The sequence below is a fragment of the Amphiprion ocellaris genome, chromosome 12 (assembly GCF_022539595.1).
Source record: "Amphiprion ocellaris isolate individual 3 ecotype Okinawa chromosome 12, ASM2253959v1, whole genome shotgun sequence".
Classification (NCBI taxonomy): Eukaryota; Metazoa; Chordata; class Actinopteri; family Pomacentridae; genus Amphiprion; species Amphiprion ocellaris.
The window spans coordinates 24,041,840-24,064,540 of NC_072777.1; the positions used below are offsets into that span (position 1 = coordinate 24,041,840).

General features: G+C 38.4%; 1 protein-coding gene across 1 annotated transcript; it reads right to left on the bottom strand.

Moving 5' to 3' along the window:
* Positions 1 to 3,980: 3,980 nt before the first annotated feature.
* ufl1 (UFM1-specific ligase 1) lies at positions 3,981 to 21,047 on the bottom strand. Its single transcript, XM_023275734.3, has 19 exons — positions 20,838 to 21,047; positions 20,518 to 20,663; positions 20,345 to 20,373; positions 18,509 to 18,606; positions 17,053 to 17,167; positions 16,717 to 16,847; positions 14,573 to 14,631; positions 14,346 to 14,492; positions 13,005 to 13,180; positions 12,712 to 12,891; positions 12,485 to 12,611; positions 11,035 to 11,157; positions 10,694 to 10,814; positions 10,436 to 10,602; positions 8,850 to 8,980; positions 8,650 to 8,730; positions 7,385 to 7,470; positions 6,554 to 6,734; positions 3,981 to 4,462 (listed from the first exon to the last, which is right to left on the bottom strand). Exons 1-19 carry the CDS (start codon positions 20,912 to 20,914, stop codon positions 4,250 to 4,252), a joined length of 2,388 nt encoding a protein of 795 aa, XP_023131502.2. The 5' UTR covers positions 20,915 to 21,047; the 3' UTR covers positions 3,981 to 4,249.
* Between the last annotated feature and the right edge of the window lie 1,654 nt (positions 21,048 to 22,701).

Below are 22,701 nucleotides of genomic sequence, written 5' to 3' on the forward strand. Positions count from 1 at the left end.
GAAACCAGGTTGACTGTGGACTCAAAGTGGGAAACAAACACTGTCGACTGTGTTGAAGTCTGTTTTGTTGATCTATCCAACCACCCCAGCCTCCTCTGTACTGTTGGTTCTATGATGAAAAGTAATGCATTAAAAAAAAAAGGACAAAAAAAGAAAAAAGAGGCTTGACTATAAGTTCAAAATGCTTAACAAACCATGTTAAAATCCAGTGTTTTATTGACCCATGTATCCACACAGTCCTCCTTCCGACTGTCGGGGAAATGTTCGTGTTGAGAGCTGAGTAAATATAATGTGAGTTGTACATTCAAAGCATGGTGCATTCAGAATGGTGCATTCAAAGTCACTGAACTGATCAGATCTTGACCCAAGTTTGACAGATTTCTTAAACTTACGAGGTTGCAAAAAGAAGCCTAGTAACTTTACACAAAAATTTTCTTGATCATGTGCAGTGATGTTTGCCTTACAGAAAGTGGGAGTTTAAGCTGGGAACGTTTCTACATAAACATATATTGGGCAAATATTTTCCATGATGTAGAAACAGGGGCAATGGTGTGGATCTCTGACGTGTTTTTAATAGATTTTGACCACAGAGGAATAAAGTAAAGAAGGGTACTTGTTACTAGGATGTATTCCTTGTTGGTTTGATCTTTACTTGGGATTTGTTGACAAGTAGAAATATATAGGCAACCTTAAAACTAAGCATATGCCTTTTATGAATAAAGCTAGCTTATATACCGTACTCTCCTTTTTATTGATGATCGTTGCCGTTTTCCCATTTATCTGGCTGATTAAGTCTCTTATAATACGTTATCCACCCTTGCATGCACTGTTTATGGTATGTTGGAAACGCAAAAGCAGCAGATGTATATAATGTGTATCCTTTCTTCGTTATGAATCATTTTCTGCGAGTAGGTGGCTCTGTTTTTAAATCTCTCATTTTAGAATGACATTCCTCATTTGACATCTCTCACTTGCCAAACCCGGAGGCCTCGGTGGAAAATGGAAAGCGCAAAAAAAAAACAAAAAAAAAAGAAAGAGAAAAGAATCTGGCCTCTGTGAGGAGATGCTTGTTTCCATGGCGATGTGGAGCATGTGCTTGTGTGTATGATGTCCTCACGCATGCATATCCTCCTCGCTAGCCTCTTCTTGTGCCAGGATGCAGACAGTGTGTCTGCCTCCACACGGCACATGGTGCAGCCACATGTCAGGCGCCGCTGGATGGGAGGACTTTGTGTTGGAAACGTGAGAAATCCACGGGAGAAAGTCAGCAGCTCAAGTTTACCTTCAGGAGGATGCTGATGGTTCTGACATCGTATAGCTCAGGGTTCATCTTGCTTTGGAATTTTATGAGCATTTACCATAAAGTGAGAAAGGAGAGATTGATCAGTTCTTATCAGGGAACATTTTATTGTAGGGGAACATCCTGTACTGCAGTCTAACTTGTTTCACACTAGTGCTTTTCAGCTGTTTAATGCATTTGTTTTAAAATCTTAAATGGGTTGTTTCTGCTTCTCTGACTTTCCCGAGGTGGAAGACAATAATAAAGCAGGAAGAAGTTCGAAGAAGAAATTTGATCTTACAGTCAGTGTGGAAACCTGCTATGTAAAGCTTTCTTTTTTCTTTATAAAAAGCAGTTTTCTAGTTTGCGGATATATTTATGAGCTCACATTTTTAAAAAAGTAAGTCTAAAATAGGGAGTTTGAACCAGATCACATTTGCCTTTAAACAGATATTGAGTCAGTTCATTTAAAACTTTGGGGGCTTGCAGAACCACCTATAAATACACCAATGACATCACAAAAGGTCATATGCTAGCCAGCACTTCCTTATTTACAATCTCACTAAATACGGTGCAACTTTGTCATGAGTCTTGTTTGTGTCTGACAAACAAAATCTCAATTTTAGCTCTGTTTTGGTCTGAGCAAAATATCTGACACTTTAGCTGTGAAATGCTTAACTATGTTCCCCAGCTAGATGCTAACCTTTTCTATCACTCTTCAATTAAACCCACAGTATTCCACTTGTCCAGCAAACAGCTAAAAACAAGGTTGAAAAAATCAGAGAGGACTAAAGCATTAAAGTTGTGGGACATAAAAACCAAAACAACAAGCTAACAGATGCTAAACAAGCTCTGCAGAGTTCTTAATTGGGTGATATTTCTTTATATGAGCCACCTCTATGGCATTACACACAGTCATTTGATATGTAAAAATAGGATTAGAGCAGCTTTAATGCCTGTTTCTCTGTGTTTTAGCATTTTCCTATTGTTCTGTAATTGTAATTTGTGGCCACAAGTGTCACTATTTAGCAAAGGTTACATAACTTAAAAAATTAATGCAACATAGCAGCTTTCTTGATTATAAAATATGTTGATAATGACACATGGACACCTCCATTCACATGCCTTTGTGTGCTTTTGGAGCTGCTTTAATTGTTTTTTTGGGTAATGACAGTTGCAACAAGGGAAATTGTACTGCCACAACATTAATGCACTGTTTAGGCAACTTAAAAAAAAAACCAAAAACCTCTGAGAGGACCGTTGACTGTTTTAACATTTGCAAATCCAGCTTTTAAGTTTGCAGTGTGTCGGCCTACATGAGGCTGACTGGAATTAAAGGCAAATTCCTGCGGCCAGATTCCAAAATCGGCTGGTGAAGCTTGAAACCAGCAGACCGAATGCTATTAAAGCAGCAGATCACTGTCAGTTCCATCTGTGTTTAATGTTTGACTATACTGTATATGTATCTTAAATGCTGCTACCATAATAGTCTTTTTTTTCTGCCTTCCACAACTGGATAAATACTCCCATGTGCTGCTGTGATTATATTTTAGTCTTGGCTGTTGGCGCCCTCAAGTGGCAAAAGGAAGAATTACGCACAACTTCTGTTGAAATGAGTTCCATGAGTTGCCACAAGAGGGAGGAAATTCAGATTTTTCTGATGCCCTTTGCCATTCTCACAGAAAAGCATCATACAGGAGAGAGCTCCATTAAATTTTTCCACTTTTCCAACTTGTCTGAAAGCTGCTGCATCTCTTGCCAAGTCCGTTTTGTTTTATCCTTCATGCACAAATGCCTAAAGTGAACAATTCAGCTCCCTTTCTCCCTCCCTTTTCTTGCAGTTCATTTCTGATTTCTGTCTTCTTCCCAGGTTTTCACAGCAGAAAAGACGTTGTGTGGCTCAGGGCTATTTGGCAGCATCTGGACTTTGTTCCACTAATTTATGTTTACACACTGATAACTCTGTCATCCCAGTTGCCCACACAATAACTCTTATGCTCCATTCTGTACAAACATCCATTTCATATCTGTGATGACGATGTTGTATGGTGCATTTATTGGGCTGTATAAATGAATAAATAAATCACACAGGACTGAACTTTGACTGCATCATTCCCATTAAATGAGCTGCCACAGAAGTGTGGATTTTGTCCTTAAAAATTCACTTTTTTCTTTTAAAATGTGGACTCAAGGTCTATTTACTTGCTTTTTACATGATCCTCACCAGAAGAAAAAAGTAATAGTAAAAAGTGAAAAAAATTACTTATTTAAAAATGCTATAAAAAGGTGTTTTATGACACTAGAACTATAAAAGAGTCAATGCTATGAAATACTAAATAGTTTTATTACAGATAGACAAAAATATTTTTACAGCATTTACTGATTTTTATAACATAAGGAGTTAAGGGCTAAAATTAGTCAACAACAAGATTTTGTGCACAGATGAATGCACCAGACGTATGAAAGGTCATGCTTTGGATTTTTTTTTTTTTGTTGAAATAAAGTAACTGAATGTGTCAAATAAATGTAATGTGGTCAATGCTACAACGTTTCTCTAACCCTAACCCTAAAATTGAATGCTTAGGTTAGTTATTTTAAGTCTGTTAGAGTTTTAGAAAATTTCAGAATAAACTGAGCTGCTGTTTCCAAGATGAAGTTTTACCTGTAAAGCTGAAGTCAGAGTAGGACAGTGAATAAGTGATTCACGTGAGGAAGAGGAGAGCTTTTAATGAATGCATGGAAATCAGAACCTCACTGAGGACTTTCACGTTAACAAGGTTTACAGGGAGACATCCCGCACAGGAATTACCCTCAATAATTTATAATTATGTTCACGCGGATAAATCACAAAAATGCAGGGTTTACCAGCTGATCTCGCAGCAGTAAAAGCTTTTTATCTGAACATGTAAGAGCATAAAAAGATTCCTCGCAGATCAGTTGTGACATTCATTCCTCTTATCGTCGAACTGTTCACTCTTCGGTGACGGACGGCTTCTTCTGGGACAGAACAGCATCCTTCACCTGAGGCGTCAGGGTCAGCAGCTGAGTGCGGACGCTCTTCGCCTCCTCGTCCTGACCTTCCACCTCCTCGCCCTCCCCATCCTCCTGCTTCTTGCCTTGACTCTGGCTCACCAGCTGCTTCACCACCAGGCTCTGGTAGGCCGACAGCAGCTGCTGCTGCTCCTGCAGCAACAAGGAGACGCAGGATAACATTTCAGCAGCTTAACTCTCCAAACAAATACACTATTATACTGATGCTGCAGCAGATGGAGACCACCAACAGCTGCTGCATTTAAACACCAGTTTCAACAAACCTAAGACGAAGCATTTGCTGAAATTTAGACCCCAGTGAGACACATATACATGATTGTTATGACGGAGTTAAACATTCACTGTTGAGTTTTTTTTTTTTTTTTTTTTTGGAAATGCACACCTGTTTGTTTATGAAGAGAGATGTACAGTAAACAAGTTACATCTGATACAATCTACTGTGAGGAATGTCTGGGAATTCACTGATGCTGGGTTTAAACTGAACACAACATCAACACAATACCTGAACCTCCAAGATGCAGAGCAATGGTTTGAGCCTGTGTAGCATCTTGGATGGCTCACAAACTCCCGACAAAAACAAACAACCGATGTGTCACAGTCAATCATGTGACTTCCACAGCATGTTCACTCAGCAACCACCTTGGTAACACCCACAGGCAGTTATTTAAGGCTAACAAGATCAGATTTCTACCTAAATGAGTGCAGAGAGAACAGCAACTGCAATTTCAATTGACACCAGGAGATAAAAATAACTACAGAAACAGTAGTAAAATCTGATAACTGCTTAAAATGTCTGGTAACTTTGCTTCAAAATAAAGTTAAACAAGCATTAATGCTTCTATTAAGCATGTGCAGAGTGTCACAACACTGCACTTAAGCCAGTGCAACAACAGGATTGGCTGAATGTTTCCTGGTCAGGCTGTTGCTGTTGCTGGAACGTGTCATGACAACAATCACCTGTAGTATCACAGGATTCTTTAAGTGGTGCGTCTTTACCTTATTATGTCTCTGCAAGCATTGACCTCATCTTACTTAGCTTTTTTTTAAGGCTTTTCCATAACAAAAGAAGCCCTAACTATCACACTGCTCACTGTTCAAATTCTTGTTTCTTCCCAATGATATCACACAAGACAAGCTGCAATTGGTCAGGAACCTAGCTGTAGTCTCTCATGTCTTTTAGCTAACAATTTACAACTCCATGACCACCTGATCTAGCACAGTGTCCATCTTATCAAACAGAAATATGTAGACTGAAAGTTTTGGAGATGTTTTGAATCCATGTATTTTAACAACCAAAAACCAGATCCAAAAGGAACCAACTACTGCAGGGTTTCTCCAGAAATCAGCCAGTCAGATTTAATGCTTTTTAATGCCATTTTAATGCTATACTGTAAAAATTTTAATGCCACAACCATGAACTCAACAAATTACACGGGTTTGTTTTTTTTGTAAAAGATGATTTTTATATGAAAAGTGTCCTTACGTTTCACTATTTCTGAATCCAGAAACCACCCCTGACCACCAACGGGCTGCAGTCATTCTCTGAATTCCACGTTTTCTAGCCATTTTTGCTGGAATTTGCATTTCCCCATTACCCAGCTCTCCTCCACTTGGTCCAGTCTGCCGGCCACTATCCAAACATGCAGTTTTTGGCAACTGTACCCAACCGGCCGGAACAATTATTGCAATGCTTCGGCATGTTTACACAGATGCACATATCCGACGAATCGCAGTTTAAAATTATATATTATTATCAAATATTTTTCTTGAAAACTGTAGAAAGAATTTTTAATGCCACCGAGACTCAAATTTAATGATTTTTAATGCCATTTAAGGCCTTAATTTTCACAAAATGAATTTAATGACTATTAATGCTTTTTAATGCCCTGCAGAAACCCTGTACTGAAGCCTCCTGTGTTTTATAAAACCAACGTACTGATCAGCAAGTTCAGCTTCACAAACACCTTCGATCATTTCTGCTTCTTGCCTGACCTGACAACCCGACTGACAGCTGTGGGTCTCAGCTCTCCTTTTTTTTCTCCATTTGTTACACAACTTCTTCTGTCGGTTGTATCTTAGCAACTTGCAACACAATGAATTTCCAACAAAAGAAACAGCCTGGAAATGTGCAGCATTATCTCTATATTTGAATAAAAGACATCCAGTCTCTCCACATTCTGCTAGAACATACACTGATCCTATGTCGGCGAGTGTCAGACGTACCGCTGGTATTCGTCCTGTGAGTGTGCCGATGATCTGAGGAACGCAGCGCCCCGGGGCGTGCAGCATGCAGTGGGTGGTGGCCTGAAACAGCAGCACACTGGTCAGGTGGAGGACCAGAGCTGGATCCTCCGTCTCCTTCAGCTGCTCGGCGAGAGCCTGGCGGTGCAGGAACAGGGCCTGTCTGGATGACACACATTAACACACCTCTGAAGTCTTGCATTTTCCTGGAATTTAATGGAATACAGGGAGTCCTTGACTTATCTCGGAGTTCCGTTCCTACGGATTGACGTAAGTCAATTTTGCGCCGTAAGTCGGAAGTCTGGCGAAAATGTAAACAAAGCCGTTACGTGTATCACGATATCAATCAGTTCTTGGGAAAAGTCATGAATACCAGTGACTTTCATGCATGTATGAGTCATTTTACATGAAGATAACAGAATACATTGCACTGTCTTTACAACTTGAGCGTTTTATTATATCTAATTTCCCTTCCATGGCTTTCCTTTTCTTCAAAGCAAGGCTATCAGAAGAGTCTGACTTTTGCTTGGGAGCCACAATGAAGTGCAAAAAGTTATCAAATGTAACACAATCCAAGGTGAAGTACAACCAGCAAATGTAAACAAAGTCGTCTTATAGCGCCGCGTGACAACGTATTCATCCGTTCCGCTCGCCAGCTGCTTCCACGTAATGACGAAACACCATATGTCGTAAACCGAAGACCCAGTTCTGACGTAACGACAAAAATGCTTTAGGTCAAGGACGTCGTAAACCGAGAACCCAATGTATATAGGAAATACATAATAAAATGGGAAAAAATTGTATTTCAGTTACCTCTCCTTTTTCTTGTCTCCTTTCTTCAGCATGAATCCACAAACCTCTGCACATGTCTCTATGTTGGTCAGAAAGTCTTCAATGGTCTGTAATAAACACAGTTGTAGTGTTTTAGTCACTGTATTTACATTATACTCTTAAACTTTTCCACCAGACAGGTTTGATTCTGCTAAAATACAATTAGCTGTGGCCATTTTGAGATGGTCACCAAGCATAGCACACCTGACCCTCCAAATGGTGCCAACAAACAGACGGCCTTGTACCAATGTAACTAAAATGGATGTAGTGTTTGTTGTGCTTCATTGCTGTTGCACCCAATTTGGTGGAACTGCAGCTGAGGATTTCTAGAAGAGGTTCAATAATATAAAAGTCTCCTACTTACTCTCTAATGTAAGTATGTTTTAATTTCTCCTTGAACAAAATTATTTGAGTAGCTTTGTTTCAAGTCCATAATATGGAAAACATATATGTATAATCATCATCTCTAAAGGAGGCTGGCCATCTCTGTCTATTTTTGATTTATAAGGCCATTCTGAACGAACTACCATCATATTTTTGCCAAAATTAAGTCTTTGAGCTAATCTTTCAATTATAATAATAGATCACAAGACACGTGCCGTCTGGCACTAGAATACTGAGAAAGACAAAACTGAAATCTTTAATGTTTTCTGCTCGAGCCACTTAAAATAGTGGGAAACATGCATCTTAAGCTGCATTCAAAGCTCTTGTAAACTCAGTAGTTAAGATTTTTTCTGCTTACTATCTTTGTATTAAGTTCAGTTTTCTAGTTGCCTCATAGATTCTTTTTTTCTTTAACCCTTCAGACAACCAGGGTTACTTGTGTGTGTAATTATGATCCGTCCTGTTCGAGACAGAATATGAGAAAACTGCAGAAGCTGGAGGCAGTCTGAAGAATCGAGTCAAACACAGCAAAGGCTCCAATAAAATGAGGAAAAAAAAAAGGACTTAAGCAAGACTGAAGAATTCATATTGTGATGTGTAACCTAACATAGTTGGGGTCAATCTTGATGCATTCAAATCAAATTGTCACAATATAAAGTAAGACTTTGTTAGGAACTGCATGGCCTTGAGTTCTGAGATCTTTTTCTGCGGTTTTTGGATTTAAAATCTCAAAATGCTCCTAAAGCAGCTCAAAATTGATCATTTTGGCTGTACACTGTTGGAGCTGGTAGTAGTTAAATATGATTTTTCAGGTGGACATTCCAAAAAAAAAAAACTGCCAAAGTGACAGGAGTTCTACTTACTTTGCCATTCAGACAGTTGTGCAGCTTCATCAGAGGCCCTTTGGTCTCCTCTGGCAGTTTGCCCAAAATCTTCACTCTGACCTGAGGCAGAACATCAAAGACATTCAAGATGAACCAGCTGAACTCCAACAAGAGTCACAGAAAATTTCAAACAGCAGCATAGTGCCGAGTGACTTTAATTTAATCTAAATGAAACAGACCTCATTGGTAATGGTGCTGGGATTCTCCACAGACATCATGAGGTCGGCAGCCAGGAAGTTAACCAGGATGTTGGTGACATCGGTGCACAGGGTCTTCAGGACGTGCTTGGCGATGTTGGTCTGGGTTTCATCTGCACAATCAAATAATACAAGTCAAAGGTTTGAACTCCAGGCTGATTCTGCTCAGTTTTTTTTCTTTTTTTAGAGGCTTAAGGCATGGTATGAACTGTACTTTCACTTTGAAAGAAGCTAAGACACCACATTGATCGAATAATGTCCTCTCCTGACTCTAAATAGAACTGAAATGAGCATTCAACACTGCTGGTTTAGGTCATGTAGTGTGTCACAAGTGAGCTGGTTAAGTTATGTATATCGAGTAACAGGACATTAAACAAAGAACTTTGACAAAAAAATCAAGCCTCATGAATTTGGATTTTTTTTTTTTATCATCTATGATAAAAAAAATTCAAAATGTTTGGATTTTTTTTGCATGCTACTTTTTTGTAAAAATAACAGCACTAGACATTTTTAAAAATATGTTTTCTGACATAATACAGACTGTAACATATCATGAAGAATATAATCAGCAGGATAATCCATAAATAACCTATTTCACCTTTCCTACTTTTGACAGGTAACATTATTAGACATGATTTGATAACCCTCTGAACTTTGCTTTCAGGTTTAAAAAGCATGTTGTCTGTGATGTGCTATTTGGTCAGGAAGCCTAATTTGAAACTTTATGTCTCATTTAGGAAAATAATTATTTACAATAACCAGATTCTATTAAAAAAACAACAACTCCACACTCGTCGGTTCACCCAGGAAGGCACTAGTGACTCAGCCGTGACCAACAGTCACACCACAAAAATTCTGGCACTTTTCGGCTGAACTGCAGGTTGTGTTTACGCAGAGCAGATAAGAGACAAGTATTGAACAAGGTAAAATATCTAAGCAGTCATATGTCTTTAGTATGTCACCATTTTTCCCACTATTGGTAACACCTGTGGGCACAAGTGTTTTACATGCTGACTCAAGTTTTTATTTTTATTTAGTAAAATACATCACAAAAGACATTTAACTGTTATTTTCCCCCTCATTCTTTAAAATGACTCACTGAATTATGCCATTGTAAAGCGACACAAAAATGTCTGAGTTCTCTCTGCTTATAGTCATGGTTGTGTTGTTTCCATAAAGGTGCAGGAATTTATGTTGCAGTGAAAAAATGAGCCCACAGAACTAAAAGTAGCTCCTCAGTTGGAGGCAAAAGTAAAGCTAGTTCAAGGACTTCTGAGTCAAAAAAACCTGCTCATAACCAGTCGAGTGCGTCACACTGTTTTATGTACAAAAACAAGTATTTCATCCTTACAGGATGAAACTAAATACATAAATATTGGTGGGCCAAAAGTTTAGCCGGCTCACCTACAAGTTAAAATTTGAATATTTAATATTTTTAAAGTGTGCATTGGCTTCCAGTGCTGTTTAGGATGAATCCTGATAATCTTTGGTGAAGACAGCCCCTGGTGCTTATCGTTTGTGAGTTAGCAGTAGAATAGATCTAGGATTGTAGGATTAATAGGATTTACCAGAGAAGAACTTGGTGCCTTTTTCAAACAGTCGGATGTTGTTGTAGAGGTTGGTGATCTCCTCTTGTAGATCCTTCATGCTCTTCTTCTTGTTGGCCCCTGATGGAGAGCTGGTGGAGGACATGAACACTGTCCGCAGCACCTCCTGATAGGTTTTATTCAGAGGCCTGGAGAGACATGAACAATGAGATAATGGACTGATCGCTGGAACTAATCTGAGCAGAGAAAAGCAACTTTAGACAGAAACCTGTGCCTTACCTTACTAAATGGTCTGCCAGCTCAGAGAGGATTTCTTCAGGGCAGTCACTCACTCGCTCCTCTAAAACAGCTACGATCTCCTCCTGGGCCATAAAGGAGGCTTCAGTCTGTTTGCTGCGATCTTGGCAAAGGTAAAACACAAGCTAATTAGTCTCACTGGGATACTACAGTTACACCTTTGTCTTTCATGAAGAAAAAAAAACCAACCCAGGGGAGAGATTGTTAGCCAACCAGCCATTACGCTCTTGTTACAGTAAAAAGCCTCACTGAGCAGGTTTAATTTGCATATAGAGACATAATGTCCTTGTGAAGATAAAAAGGCTCTGTGGCCCTTGGTGTACTTTGCTGTGAAGGTCCGGTTTCTTCGTCGCTGTCCTCGTCTTTCCTCCCTTTCTTCTTGGTTTTACGAATCCGGATCTCTCTGGCGTTGCCTCCTCCGCCTGCTTTCACGCTGCCGCTGCCCTCTGAGAGACAAACAGATTATTTACAATCCAATCATCTAGGAAACATCACAGATTTGTATTTAGGTGACTGTACAGCCAAAGCCACATGCAGACTTCAAAAGTTTCTCATCTCATATTCACCGCGCTGCTCAGACCATGAGAGAAAAGCTATTTTTTGTCCCAGACTGTCCCAGGAGTCACTGTGAGGCAGATTGTGGCAGATTTTCAGGTGCAGATGTGATGCAATCTGCCCTAAACACAGATGGAGTATGTACTAAACTAAAGAGCAGGTGTAAAAATAGCACAGGTGGCATTTAGATGAGCCAGAAGCATGGCTGTAGGGGGAAAGCAGAACACAGACAGTCAGTGTAGTCAACGCCGCCAACTATTTTCAGTGGAACGTCTGCTTAAACAATCACTAGAGATTATGTTGTGCTAATTTGCACATTCATGACATAGTGGAACTATGTGCTTAGTTTATGCAAGCTTTTAGAGTGAAATCTAAAATAAAAAAGTCAAGCTGACTAACTAGCTGTTTTATTAGCTGTCATTATTTTTCAAGCTGCTGTCATCCAGTCAACGTGCATCTGCCTTTAACGAAGGCGGTTGTTCGGACTTGGAACCAAAATATCATAAAGATGATCCATCCACCTTCACCAAGAAGACTATAATTCAGGGAGAGGAGTTAGCAACACAGTTAGCTAATAATGAATACACCATATGATAAAAAATCAAAAGTCAAAACTGATTCCTGTAAAGAACTTAGAGTTGTCCTCCATTCAGAATTCTTTCTTTCTTTCTTTCTTTCTTTCTAAAGATAACATCCCTTAAAAACCCACAGAACAGTTCTGGGATTCAAAGGGTTGAAGTTTCCCGAGATCCAACGAGAATGGACTATATGGTGATATAGGAGCCGCTAAACTTCTAAAGTGAACAATATTTACATATTTAAAGGTCCTAAATATTTATTAATAGTACTCCGTTACCCATACCAACTTATAGAGAACAGGTTTTCATTACTTTTAAGACGTCATCTCGCACTCAGGGAAGTCAGAACATTCTGGAATGACAATCTCCTCACACCTGCCTTTGGGTTTCTGTTGCTTTCTCATTGGATGCTGCCCCTCTCTCATCTCAGACATATTGAAGGTCCTCTGAATAAAAGTTCTACAAATCATGGCTTGAGGACAATCAAACTTGTCACAGTGTCTGGGACAGAAAAAATGAAGACATACCTCATGAGGCCACAAGCACAGACTCTATGCCGAATTATGTCTGAGTCAGGATTAAGTCGCAGTCTACATTTTACTTTGTCTGTGTTTGGTGAGATGGAAAGGATTTAACACACCTGCAGCCTTCTTCCTGCGCTCCGCTTCCCTCTTTTCCTTTTTAGAAAATGCAGAACTCTCTGTCAGAATGGATGCTTGCTTCAGGTCTTCTTCAGTTATAAGGAACACTGGATTGTTCTTGACTTCCTGGAAGCCAAATTGCAGAAAACCACAGGAGCTGTAGCTTGTGAAGTGTTTTTTTTAAAGGTATATTTTACAAGGAAATGTGTGTCAAAGGAAGCTGTACCTTCTGAGCCTTCTGCTGCATAGCCTCATCAAATAAAGAGAGGCAGTTGCTGATGAACTTCTCGCTGACGACGACGGTTCCTCCCAGCACTCTAGCAGAAGACTGGACGTTGGTGTTCCTCATGGCCTGGCTGATCAGCATCCCCATGTCTTCCATTGACAGGCAGCTGGGAAGAATTGGCTAAACCAGCCGAGGCGAGAGCGCGAATGAGAAACAGAAATCTCCAATACGTGTAATTTATGTCACTAATATAATACGGTAGGTAGCTATTGGAGACAAGATACTGTAATGACCTGGAGGTCGGTCCATGTTGACGAGTTGACAGCTTCCTCCACAGACGCCTCCACTTGGTCGACCAGAGTCTGACCCACACAGGCAGCTCTGAGGAACAGCAGTTTGTTGGACTTGAAGCGCTTCTTAATGTAGCTGGAGGGGTCGGGGATCCCCAGTCGGACTAGCGCATCAAACTCTGCAGGAGGAAGATTTCATCAGGTGACCACACTATAGACACTAAAGGATAATAATAATAATGAGCCGACTACACAACAAAAAACACACATATAGAGCAACAAAGAGGGTGTGGGAAAGTTATACTGGTCTACTAGCAAGAGGTTTTTAGCACTGACTTAACAACAGTCTGAATTTACTTGTTTAGGTGCGAACTACCATAACGCAGATTACATTTAATATAGATTGTCATTGTCATTAAATAAAGAAGCAGGCATCTAATTGCAGAAATTAAATGCAGTTCGGTATACATTTCATTTAATTTGGGAAAAAGCAGCCCTAACCCAAACCCTATCAATACTGGTGTTGGACGAGGACTCTGGATCGGCACTGCTATATCATCATCATATAAAAGTGAAAATTGAATCACTTCAGCCCTCCATTTTAGTAACTGCTTAAGTCTCACATGACTGAAATTGCAGCTTTTAAAACAAATTAAAAACATATGTGCAATTTATGACCTTCTTTGCATGTTTTTCAAAAGCTGTGGTGATGGTGAACAACTGCAACAACCTCCTGAAGTGTAGATTTTTTTTTTTATTATTGCCATTTATCTAACACACAATAACTTCTGTCCACAGGAGAAAAGAACACATCTTTGGAGACACTGAGGACTCAACATAATTACATTTATTGAGCCCCCAAAGTGCTTTAAAAAAAAAAAAAAAAAAAAGAATCACTGTTCAACGGTGCTAGGCAACGGTTCACAAAAAACATTACAAATGAAAGATGCGAAAGCAATTTCGCTCCAACATTAAACCAGAGCCTGAAATATGTTGTAACTGGAGAGCATCCACGTGCTGTCTAACATCTTAACTTTTCCTCCAGGTGACCATGAAGTAAAAGAGCATATGTAAACAGTATTTACAAAACTTTTAGAAGTTGAAAACAGTGTAGGATTATATCACGGTTGTATCCACAGGAAAGCTGCTTGGTTGAATCTGGATATAACTTGATCTGTTTCTCGTTCCTGCAGAAAATATTTCACAAAACTATAAGTTTTTAAACTACTAGTGGCCAATCCTGCTATTCTTTGCATTGGGTGAGTGTTGTGGTCTGTGTGCTAATTGTGGTGGAGAGAAGTAATAGCAAAGCAGAAAGAAAACACAACACCAATAAAAACCTACCTAAATATCCATTTTGCTGGAGGAAAGAGTCCACCCAGGCGTTCTGTGTTTTGGCGTAGATATCGGGGACATACACAGCCTTGTCCTGTCGGCCTCCAACCACACTTCCTTTCAGACGTCCGGTATTCACCAACTCCTCCAAGACAGCTGACAAAACACGTTACCTTAGAGTACAGTGTCTTACCCATTTACAGGAACAGTAACACAATATAGCAGTTTCTGCTTACAATACAGAAGATGCTCCTGAAATCCAAAGGCTCCAATCATGCTGCTGACTGGTGTCGGTCTGCAAAATAAAGCAAAACAGCAGGCAATAAGAATAAAGCACAAAAGAATACAATAAATAAAGACGATGGGTCTCTCAGTGTTCTGTGTTCATGACAAACTGCATTTTTGTTAGAAATAGCCATATAATGCCTCTCCCACTCCCACTGTGCCCAAATTTCATTCACAAAAGTGTTACTGAAGAGTGAATAGAGGAGATTCACACTGCAAAGCTACATGTTATTGAGCTGAGATCCGATTAGGGATCCGAAACGGTTACAATGACACGATGCAGAGCAGCACCGCACTATGAAGGAAATAAACAGAAAATTGTCTGACATTAAGTGAGATGCTGGAAAATATTTTACTACAGCAAAGCAGCTCATGCATATTGACAGGAGACATTTATTGTGACATGACTGTCGAGGAGATGGACGGGAGACTATTACAGTCTACAGAAGCTGGTGTTACACTGTCAGGGACAAAAGATGATCATACTGGAAAGATCTTCAGCTCATTTTTTTTGTTCCAAAGATATGTTTTTTCCCTTGTGAAGATAGTACATTTATACTGGTGAGCCAAGACATTATGTCCACCTGCCTAACATGATCTTGGTCCATTACATCCAATCTGCTGAGGGCAGACTCTACCAGATCTGTGTTATCAGGCATCAAGATGCTAGCAGGAGGTCCTCTAAGTCCTTTAGAGCTACTTTCAGACATGCTCTCCTTGCCATTAGTGTCACTGCATCTGAATGTGTTGGACTCATGTCTGAGGGAAACAGCCTGGTCACCATGGTTTCCATCAAAGTCACAGCAGCAGTCTTACTAGGTCAGATCTAGAAACATTTCTGTATCAATTCTGACACAAGTCTAAGTGGCATGCTGCCGCACTCAAGGATCTGTACCCACAAGTAACATACTTTCAGCTGCGTGAAGCAATTTAGGAAATAATAATAATAAAAAAACAACATTTCCGCACAAATATTGGTAGTAAAAAAAAAATCTCAGGGAGCACAAACGAAGACAATTTGTGTGTCAAACTTATAAAGCACTTTTCTCATTCATGTTGCTCCATAATTTCACATCGATCACAAGCTGAAATGTGCACTAAAATACAACTTTACTGTGGTGAAGAATGAACATGTCTCACCAATAATGAATGTAATCCAGGGTTTGTAGTTTCGTTTATGGCTCTAGTTTGTATATTTCCTTTGAGTTTATTAATACCTGCAGCGTCAAACAGCAGCAGAATCCATATGAACGTATCCAAAGCAACAGAGTTGGATGCATTTATGCACGTGGAACAAAAGAATTAACTTCCTCAATTAGTTATAAATAATCCCTAACAGGATCAATCAGGATCTAAAGGAAATTTGTACTTTTACTTAAGATCAGACAGGTAAGCTGTCACACACAAAGTCACAGCATGGAATCTGCTGGTAAATAATTAATTCCAAATCAGATTTGGATTTAGTCTTTTAATAGTGCATTATTGTGTAATATGCCACTTGATGTACCATCCAGTCTAGTAGCTATGGCGATTACACTGTGGCTCCCCTGCATCACTTTTGTTGGTATGTCTGCCTGATACCTGGATGACAGAATGTCGTCACTTTGACAGATTAATAGAAACAGAAATGCTACGTATCAAATGTCTAAAAAGGGCTAGAGCTTCTCATTGAGGCCTGTGCAGATCAGACTTAATACATCAAGTGTCCAAACATGCTGAGGGCAGTTCATAGTTTTCCCCTCTTCATTTGTAGGTACTCACCACTGCTGACCAGGGAAACCCTCAGGCTTTTCTGTTTCACAAATGCTTAGAATTTGTTGCCTGGACATAAAGATTTAACCCGTGTCCTACTGTAATTGTACTGACATCACCTACACTTTACCACACGTCACTGTGACAGAATAATCACCAATATTGGTGTGGTCAGAATGTTTTGGCTCATCAGCATACATGGCATCAGGTACAACCGGTCTAGACGTTGTACTTTAGAGAAAATTCTATTTGTGATAAATATAGTGACAGCGACAAGTCGTCTTGAATCACAAAGGGATTCTAGCATGAGGAGCAACATTTGCAATATCTCTGAAATGTTTACCTTGTGATTGCACTGAAAAGCCCTCGTATTCTGGCTTTATGACGGGCGACAAAAGCTGGAGTAAATATGACACCTCTGTTGTACTGGTCCATTTCTCCTTGGATAAGCTTCCCGAGACGCTTCGACAACTCCTAAAATATATGAGAAAACACATCTGTGTCATTTTTTTTTCTGAACAATGAAATCAGCAAACAACATGTTAAAAAAAAAAAAAAAGTATGAAGTCTGAGGCTGCAAAGGGGAATCAATTATCTTAACGCATAGATGACACCGTTTGTTGCCTAATTCATCACCACATTTCTTTTCGGATTCACATGCAAGTAGAGGCTGGCTCACCTCAGTTAGGAAATCTCCTGGGAGGTCGTAGCTTTTGCACAGCTCTGCAATGCTGATCAAACCAGCCTCCTGCAGTTTGTCATTCACCTCCTCGGCTAGACGGTCCAGGTACGTGCTGCGGACCACATGAGATGATCAACACGTTAACAGCGCTCGAGCCTAAGCATATGCGTTTCATTTAGATTTTGCTCGACTCTCGTTAAGATGAACAGCACAGCAACTACTGTCCACCTGTACTCGCTAAAACAGAAACAGGCTCATAAGATACAACTATTTAGATAAAGAAACTAGGTCCATACACATAAATCACAAACCATACTTAACAAATAAGCCATGCAGACATTTTCCCAAACTTTACTGTAGAGGAAGCCAAGAAATAAACACTAACATTAAATAACCATTTTATTCTGTCACTATCACTGTAAGAAAATGTGCTGGATTTTGAACAATTAATATAAATATTTCTAACTCAACACAATCATTACAGTATGGAAGAAAATATGATTAATTTGCAGCTTATTCTTATTTACATTATTCACAAAATTTGCTTTCCTCCTGCAAGTTTTAAATCTGCCAGCTTTAAAGGCCAGAGGAAGAAATATTTAACACCTTGGTAAGTTCGCTGTAACATAAAGTTCACAGCCATAACTGTGCTTTATTTGAATATTCACAACTTTGGTTTGAACAAAATATGCTTTAGCCATTCTTCTTCAAATCTAGCCAGCACACGCCTTCTAATTAAGTTAATGCTACGTGATAAATTAGTAATATATGAGTACATACAGTGTAATAGTTGTTTCATTTCCTCAGTAGCATGAAGCTGGACAGCCCATGGAGAACTGTGTGATTTGCTCCAAAGACAAACCTGCCTACATTAAGAAATTCAGGTCTGCATTAATACAGATGAGCATCCAGAAAGTGAAAAACTACACTGTCACGCTGGTTTTGTGTGATTCCTTGTTCTGTGATATTGCACCCCAAATGCTCAAAGGAGGAGGTCAAAATAAGACTTGAAATCAGTGCGTTTTTGTTGGCTGTAACCAAAATAAAATTAGCTGTTCATTACAATGAAAGTCTAAGGGGCTGAAGTCTTTGATTACATATATTAATTTTTTAAATTCAATCTCCATTTTCTGTTTTGAGATTGTACATACAGTGAGGTGCAGACAAGTGTGAGCCCAGTGCAATCCTTCAATAATTAAAACATGTCACAGAACTCCTCTCCAGTTCTCCGTGGAATGATCACTCCGATGAGGGAAAGGTAGCTGAAAGTGTTTGGTGAATAAAGCATGAAAAACCAGAGAAAAGCACGTGAGACATGCTTTCGTAACCCCTATCCACGAAACAACAGACCAAATGTCATCATACAGAATTTGTATGAGCAGCCCGGGCTGTATTTTATAGACAGACTTTGCCTCGGGCTCCAGCACCAGTCCGATAAAATTTTAATACTCACTCATCAATCAACTGTCCCAGCACAAGCTGAACCCCTTTATCAGATTTTGCAATGTCACTTGCTCTGTTTTCAACGTGGACCCAATCCACATTGATGATCTGAAAGGAAGAAGGTAAAGACACAATTCAAAGGACGTCTGAATGAAAGACACAAAGGGAAGTAAATTAACTTAAATGCAACAATGCTACAACTTCATTTCCTGCTTACAAAAACAGATTTGATACAGTCCTCATTTTCCAAACATAATCTACAAGAGAAATCTGTCCAATGTAACATAATTTACTCTGACTTAAGGGTTCTTTTTTAAACTTTGTTCACAAGACACTGAGTTTGCTGACATGCAGGTTCCTCATGTGCACATCAATATGAGCGAGGAACAGTAGAGAAACGTTGAGTAGGAAGGTTTGGTTGCAAAAAGAAACACAACATCATCACTGTCTGTGGTCGGCTACAGAAAGAATGACATTGACCAAAAACTAAACACGGTAATGCAACTAATTCAAATATACGAGGGCCTTTTGCTCGACCATCGGTGAAATTTTAAGAGCAATACATTATGCACTTTTCAAGATATCATTTTTAAAAGATACTGCACTTTGACCCACTTTCAACATATTTGTTCGCACGTTTAAATTTGAAGCAATGTTTGCAAGACAATATCTCACAAACTATTAAGGACAAAAGCCACTAATTTTCATTGTTATTTCTCAACATGACACTGATTCAAAATCCACACAAGAAGATCAAATCATTTCTGATTATGGGTGAGTTGAAATATGAAAGAAATACGATCATGAAGAGTCCCATGGTGTCAAATACTGATACTGAACAAAAGTACTGGTGATATTTGAATCACATGTAGTTGCAATACCACAAAACAAAATATACATGAAATTTTTAATACAAAATACTTGGTCACAAAAATTCATTAAATGTTGCTTTTGTTAGACTAAATGAGCAGTTGTACGACAAAAACACAAATACTGCCAGAGAGCCCAATTTCAGCAGAACACAGTTCTGGATTTTCAAAACAGTTCTCCAAATATAAGTAAGAAAATGCTTTTTTTATAATATGGGCACATTTAAAAAAAAAATATTTTCAAAAACAATTTCCATATTTGATGCTAAAAAAATGTGGGCAAGTCTGAGATTGTTGAGCAGAAATTGTTCCAATAAAGTGAAGATTTGAGATTGAATGATCTTATAATAAGTGCAGAGCCAGATCTGTAAGAAAAAAAAAAACACTGAAAATGAAATGTTTTGCATGTTTTTCCTCAGTTTTGCAACACATAAGAAAGATTCCAAATTGATTTTTTCAGCTGTTTTTAAAATGTGTACAGATGCACTTTTATTTGTAATATGGGTATTAAGAAAAAAACTAAATTCTATATATATGTATATACACACACACACACACACACACACACACACACACACACGGACATATATATAAACTTAAAAACATTTGAGCAAATCTGAGATTGTTGAGCAGAAATTGTTTTTAAAAAAACTTAATCGAAAATTAAATATTTTTCAGGTTTTTCTTAGTTTAGCACCACAAAAGAAATATTGCAGATGGCTTTTTCAGCTATTTTTTTTTTTTAAAAATTTGATGCAGATGCACGCAACAGAATGGCCCAAACCATTCTAAATTTAATCTAAATTTGTCCACAGTGTTATTTAAGTCACCTGGTAAAAAAAAAAAAACATTTTTAAAAAAATATCACAACATACATAGCAGAAAAGCTAATTACAATATCATTTTTCCAGCATTGTGCAGAACTAGTACAAGTCAGTACAAAGCTGTTAACACACAAGACTTAAACCAGTACACACCTGCTGAAGGTCCACAATGTTGATTCTCCCTGTGAAATAAAATGACAGCATTTATTCAATGTTTCCATGCCCATCTGTTGATTAAATCTCACACTAACGACATGAATATTATCTTTAGGTCTAACGTGGCAGCTCCTTGTGGCCAGAAACTGCTGTTTCACTGCTGAACTGACCTCCATGGACATAGAGTTCATCTCGGATCTCCCTGCTGATCTGAGCCGGGGTGATGTACTCTTTTCCATCCAGAGTGTGCACCACATCCAGCTTCTTGTCTTGGACCAGTTTTGCAATAATTTCAATGCAGTTTCTCTCCGACAGTCTGTGGAAAGTATACGCAAGTGGCGTTAAGCGACCAGTTGTACAGAGATGTTAATTCTTGTTGCTAAAAACAGCTGTTAACGGAAAAGAGGCTACTCAAAGCTAACAGCAACACTTTTAAATCAAAGTTTAATCATAGCTAACATTAGCTCTGATGCTAACAGCTGCTCGTTACCTTTGCACCGTGTCAGCGAACTGCGCTCTCTGGAAGTCAGCGGCAAGCCGACGAATTTCTTCCCAGTCAGCCGCCATTATTACAGGTTTATGTGTTCGTAAAAACAGCCAGCTGTCAGTGGTTTCGCTTCACTTTCTACGGTATTGAGCTAACTGTTTGCTAACAGCTCTCTGGTTTTAGCCACACGTCAACACACAGTGAAGTGAACGGAGAGCCAGAAGGGACAAATCTCCTCCGCCCACTTTGCGCGCACAGACGTCAACACAGTGATGACATACAGTCTATGAGTAATGATAAGATTTTGGTCTTTAAAACAGGTTCTTGCCCAATAGATTTTGCATTCCTAATGATATAAAAGACATTTTTTGTACAAGCTATTAAGTGAATTCAATAGTCTCCAATAATGCCGACAACTCGTGTTATATTTGTAGACATGCTGATGAAACTTGTAAAAAATATATAAAAAATTCAAATAAATTCTCATGTTTTCAGTTTCCATACTACTGACTTTTCCCATTCTATTAGTTTCGCAGACAACACGAGTGAGACCCTCTTCCCTTCTTTTTAGGACTACACTATAATTTACAGCATAATTCTTTTGCTCTCACAAACAATAAAATACAGGTTCTTAAAAATTTTTTTTCATTCATGAGTTTAGTTATTTAATTTTTTAAAACTCATTAAGAATATTCAATTTCTCCGTTGCACTGATTCATTTAATTTCTCATCCTTTATTTTCGAAATATTTATATGCTTAATTTGCACCTGACACAATGTGTGAATCTTTTGTTGAAAAAAGCAAAAATAAATAAAAGTAAAAAAACAAACAAACAAACTGATAAGTGAGATTAGAGGGAAAAACTACTGTATGCCTATATTTTTATGTACTTAACATATTCAGCATATAGGTGTTGCATCTGTATTAACACTAATTTATGCAAAATTGCATAAAGTAATAGTAGAGATAGTTTGATTTAGTTTTGTTTCCATTTCTTCTTCTTCCTCTTCTTCTTCGTCATCATCATCTTCTTCTTCTTCATTATCATCATCTTGTTGTCATTGTTATTATCATTACTGTTATTATATTTTAGTTTTTTTCAGACTTTCAAATAATTTCCAAGAACTGAACGGTGTGTAGCAGCTTCTAAAATCTATACATACTTAACATTTTTCAGATGACCTTTTATTAATATTGATAATGTTAATAAAACATATATACTGGAAATAATATGGATACTGGTCAGATTAGGTATGTGTTCACAGTAGGACAGAAAACTCTACTTTAATTTTCACCTCTCACAGATTGTCACAGACTTTCTGCAATAAACCCAGTTTAATAAGTTATTTATTTGCAACGTTTGGGCCTGCACCACCTTTTTCAGGTGCATCACCACAGTTTCTATTATTATTATTGTTATTATTATTATCATTATTATTATCATTATTATTATTATTATTCAATCAGAGGACCCTAACCCTATCAATATGCAGATTTATACATGCAATGTCATTGTACTACAGCAACAGCCTTACAACAACCCAAAAAGAGAAAAAAAACTGAAGAACACTAAAAACAAACATTATCTCAATGAAGACAAAGGATCACTAATATTACTTGTGACCCATTTTCATCAAAAAAGCCCTTGTTATCTCATGAATAAGAGCATTATGATTGGAATAATAGTTCAGGGATGCAAAACTCGGCATTAGTTGAACCAGTCAAATTTATTTTCATTTCTGTCATCAGAAAACACATCTCTTCTGTTTTGACTTTTTGAGTGAAGTGGCCCTTTAACATTTAGCTCACTGTAACTGAGTACATGAGATCTAATGACATAAAAGGAAAAGACTGTGCCTTTGCTGT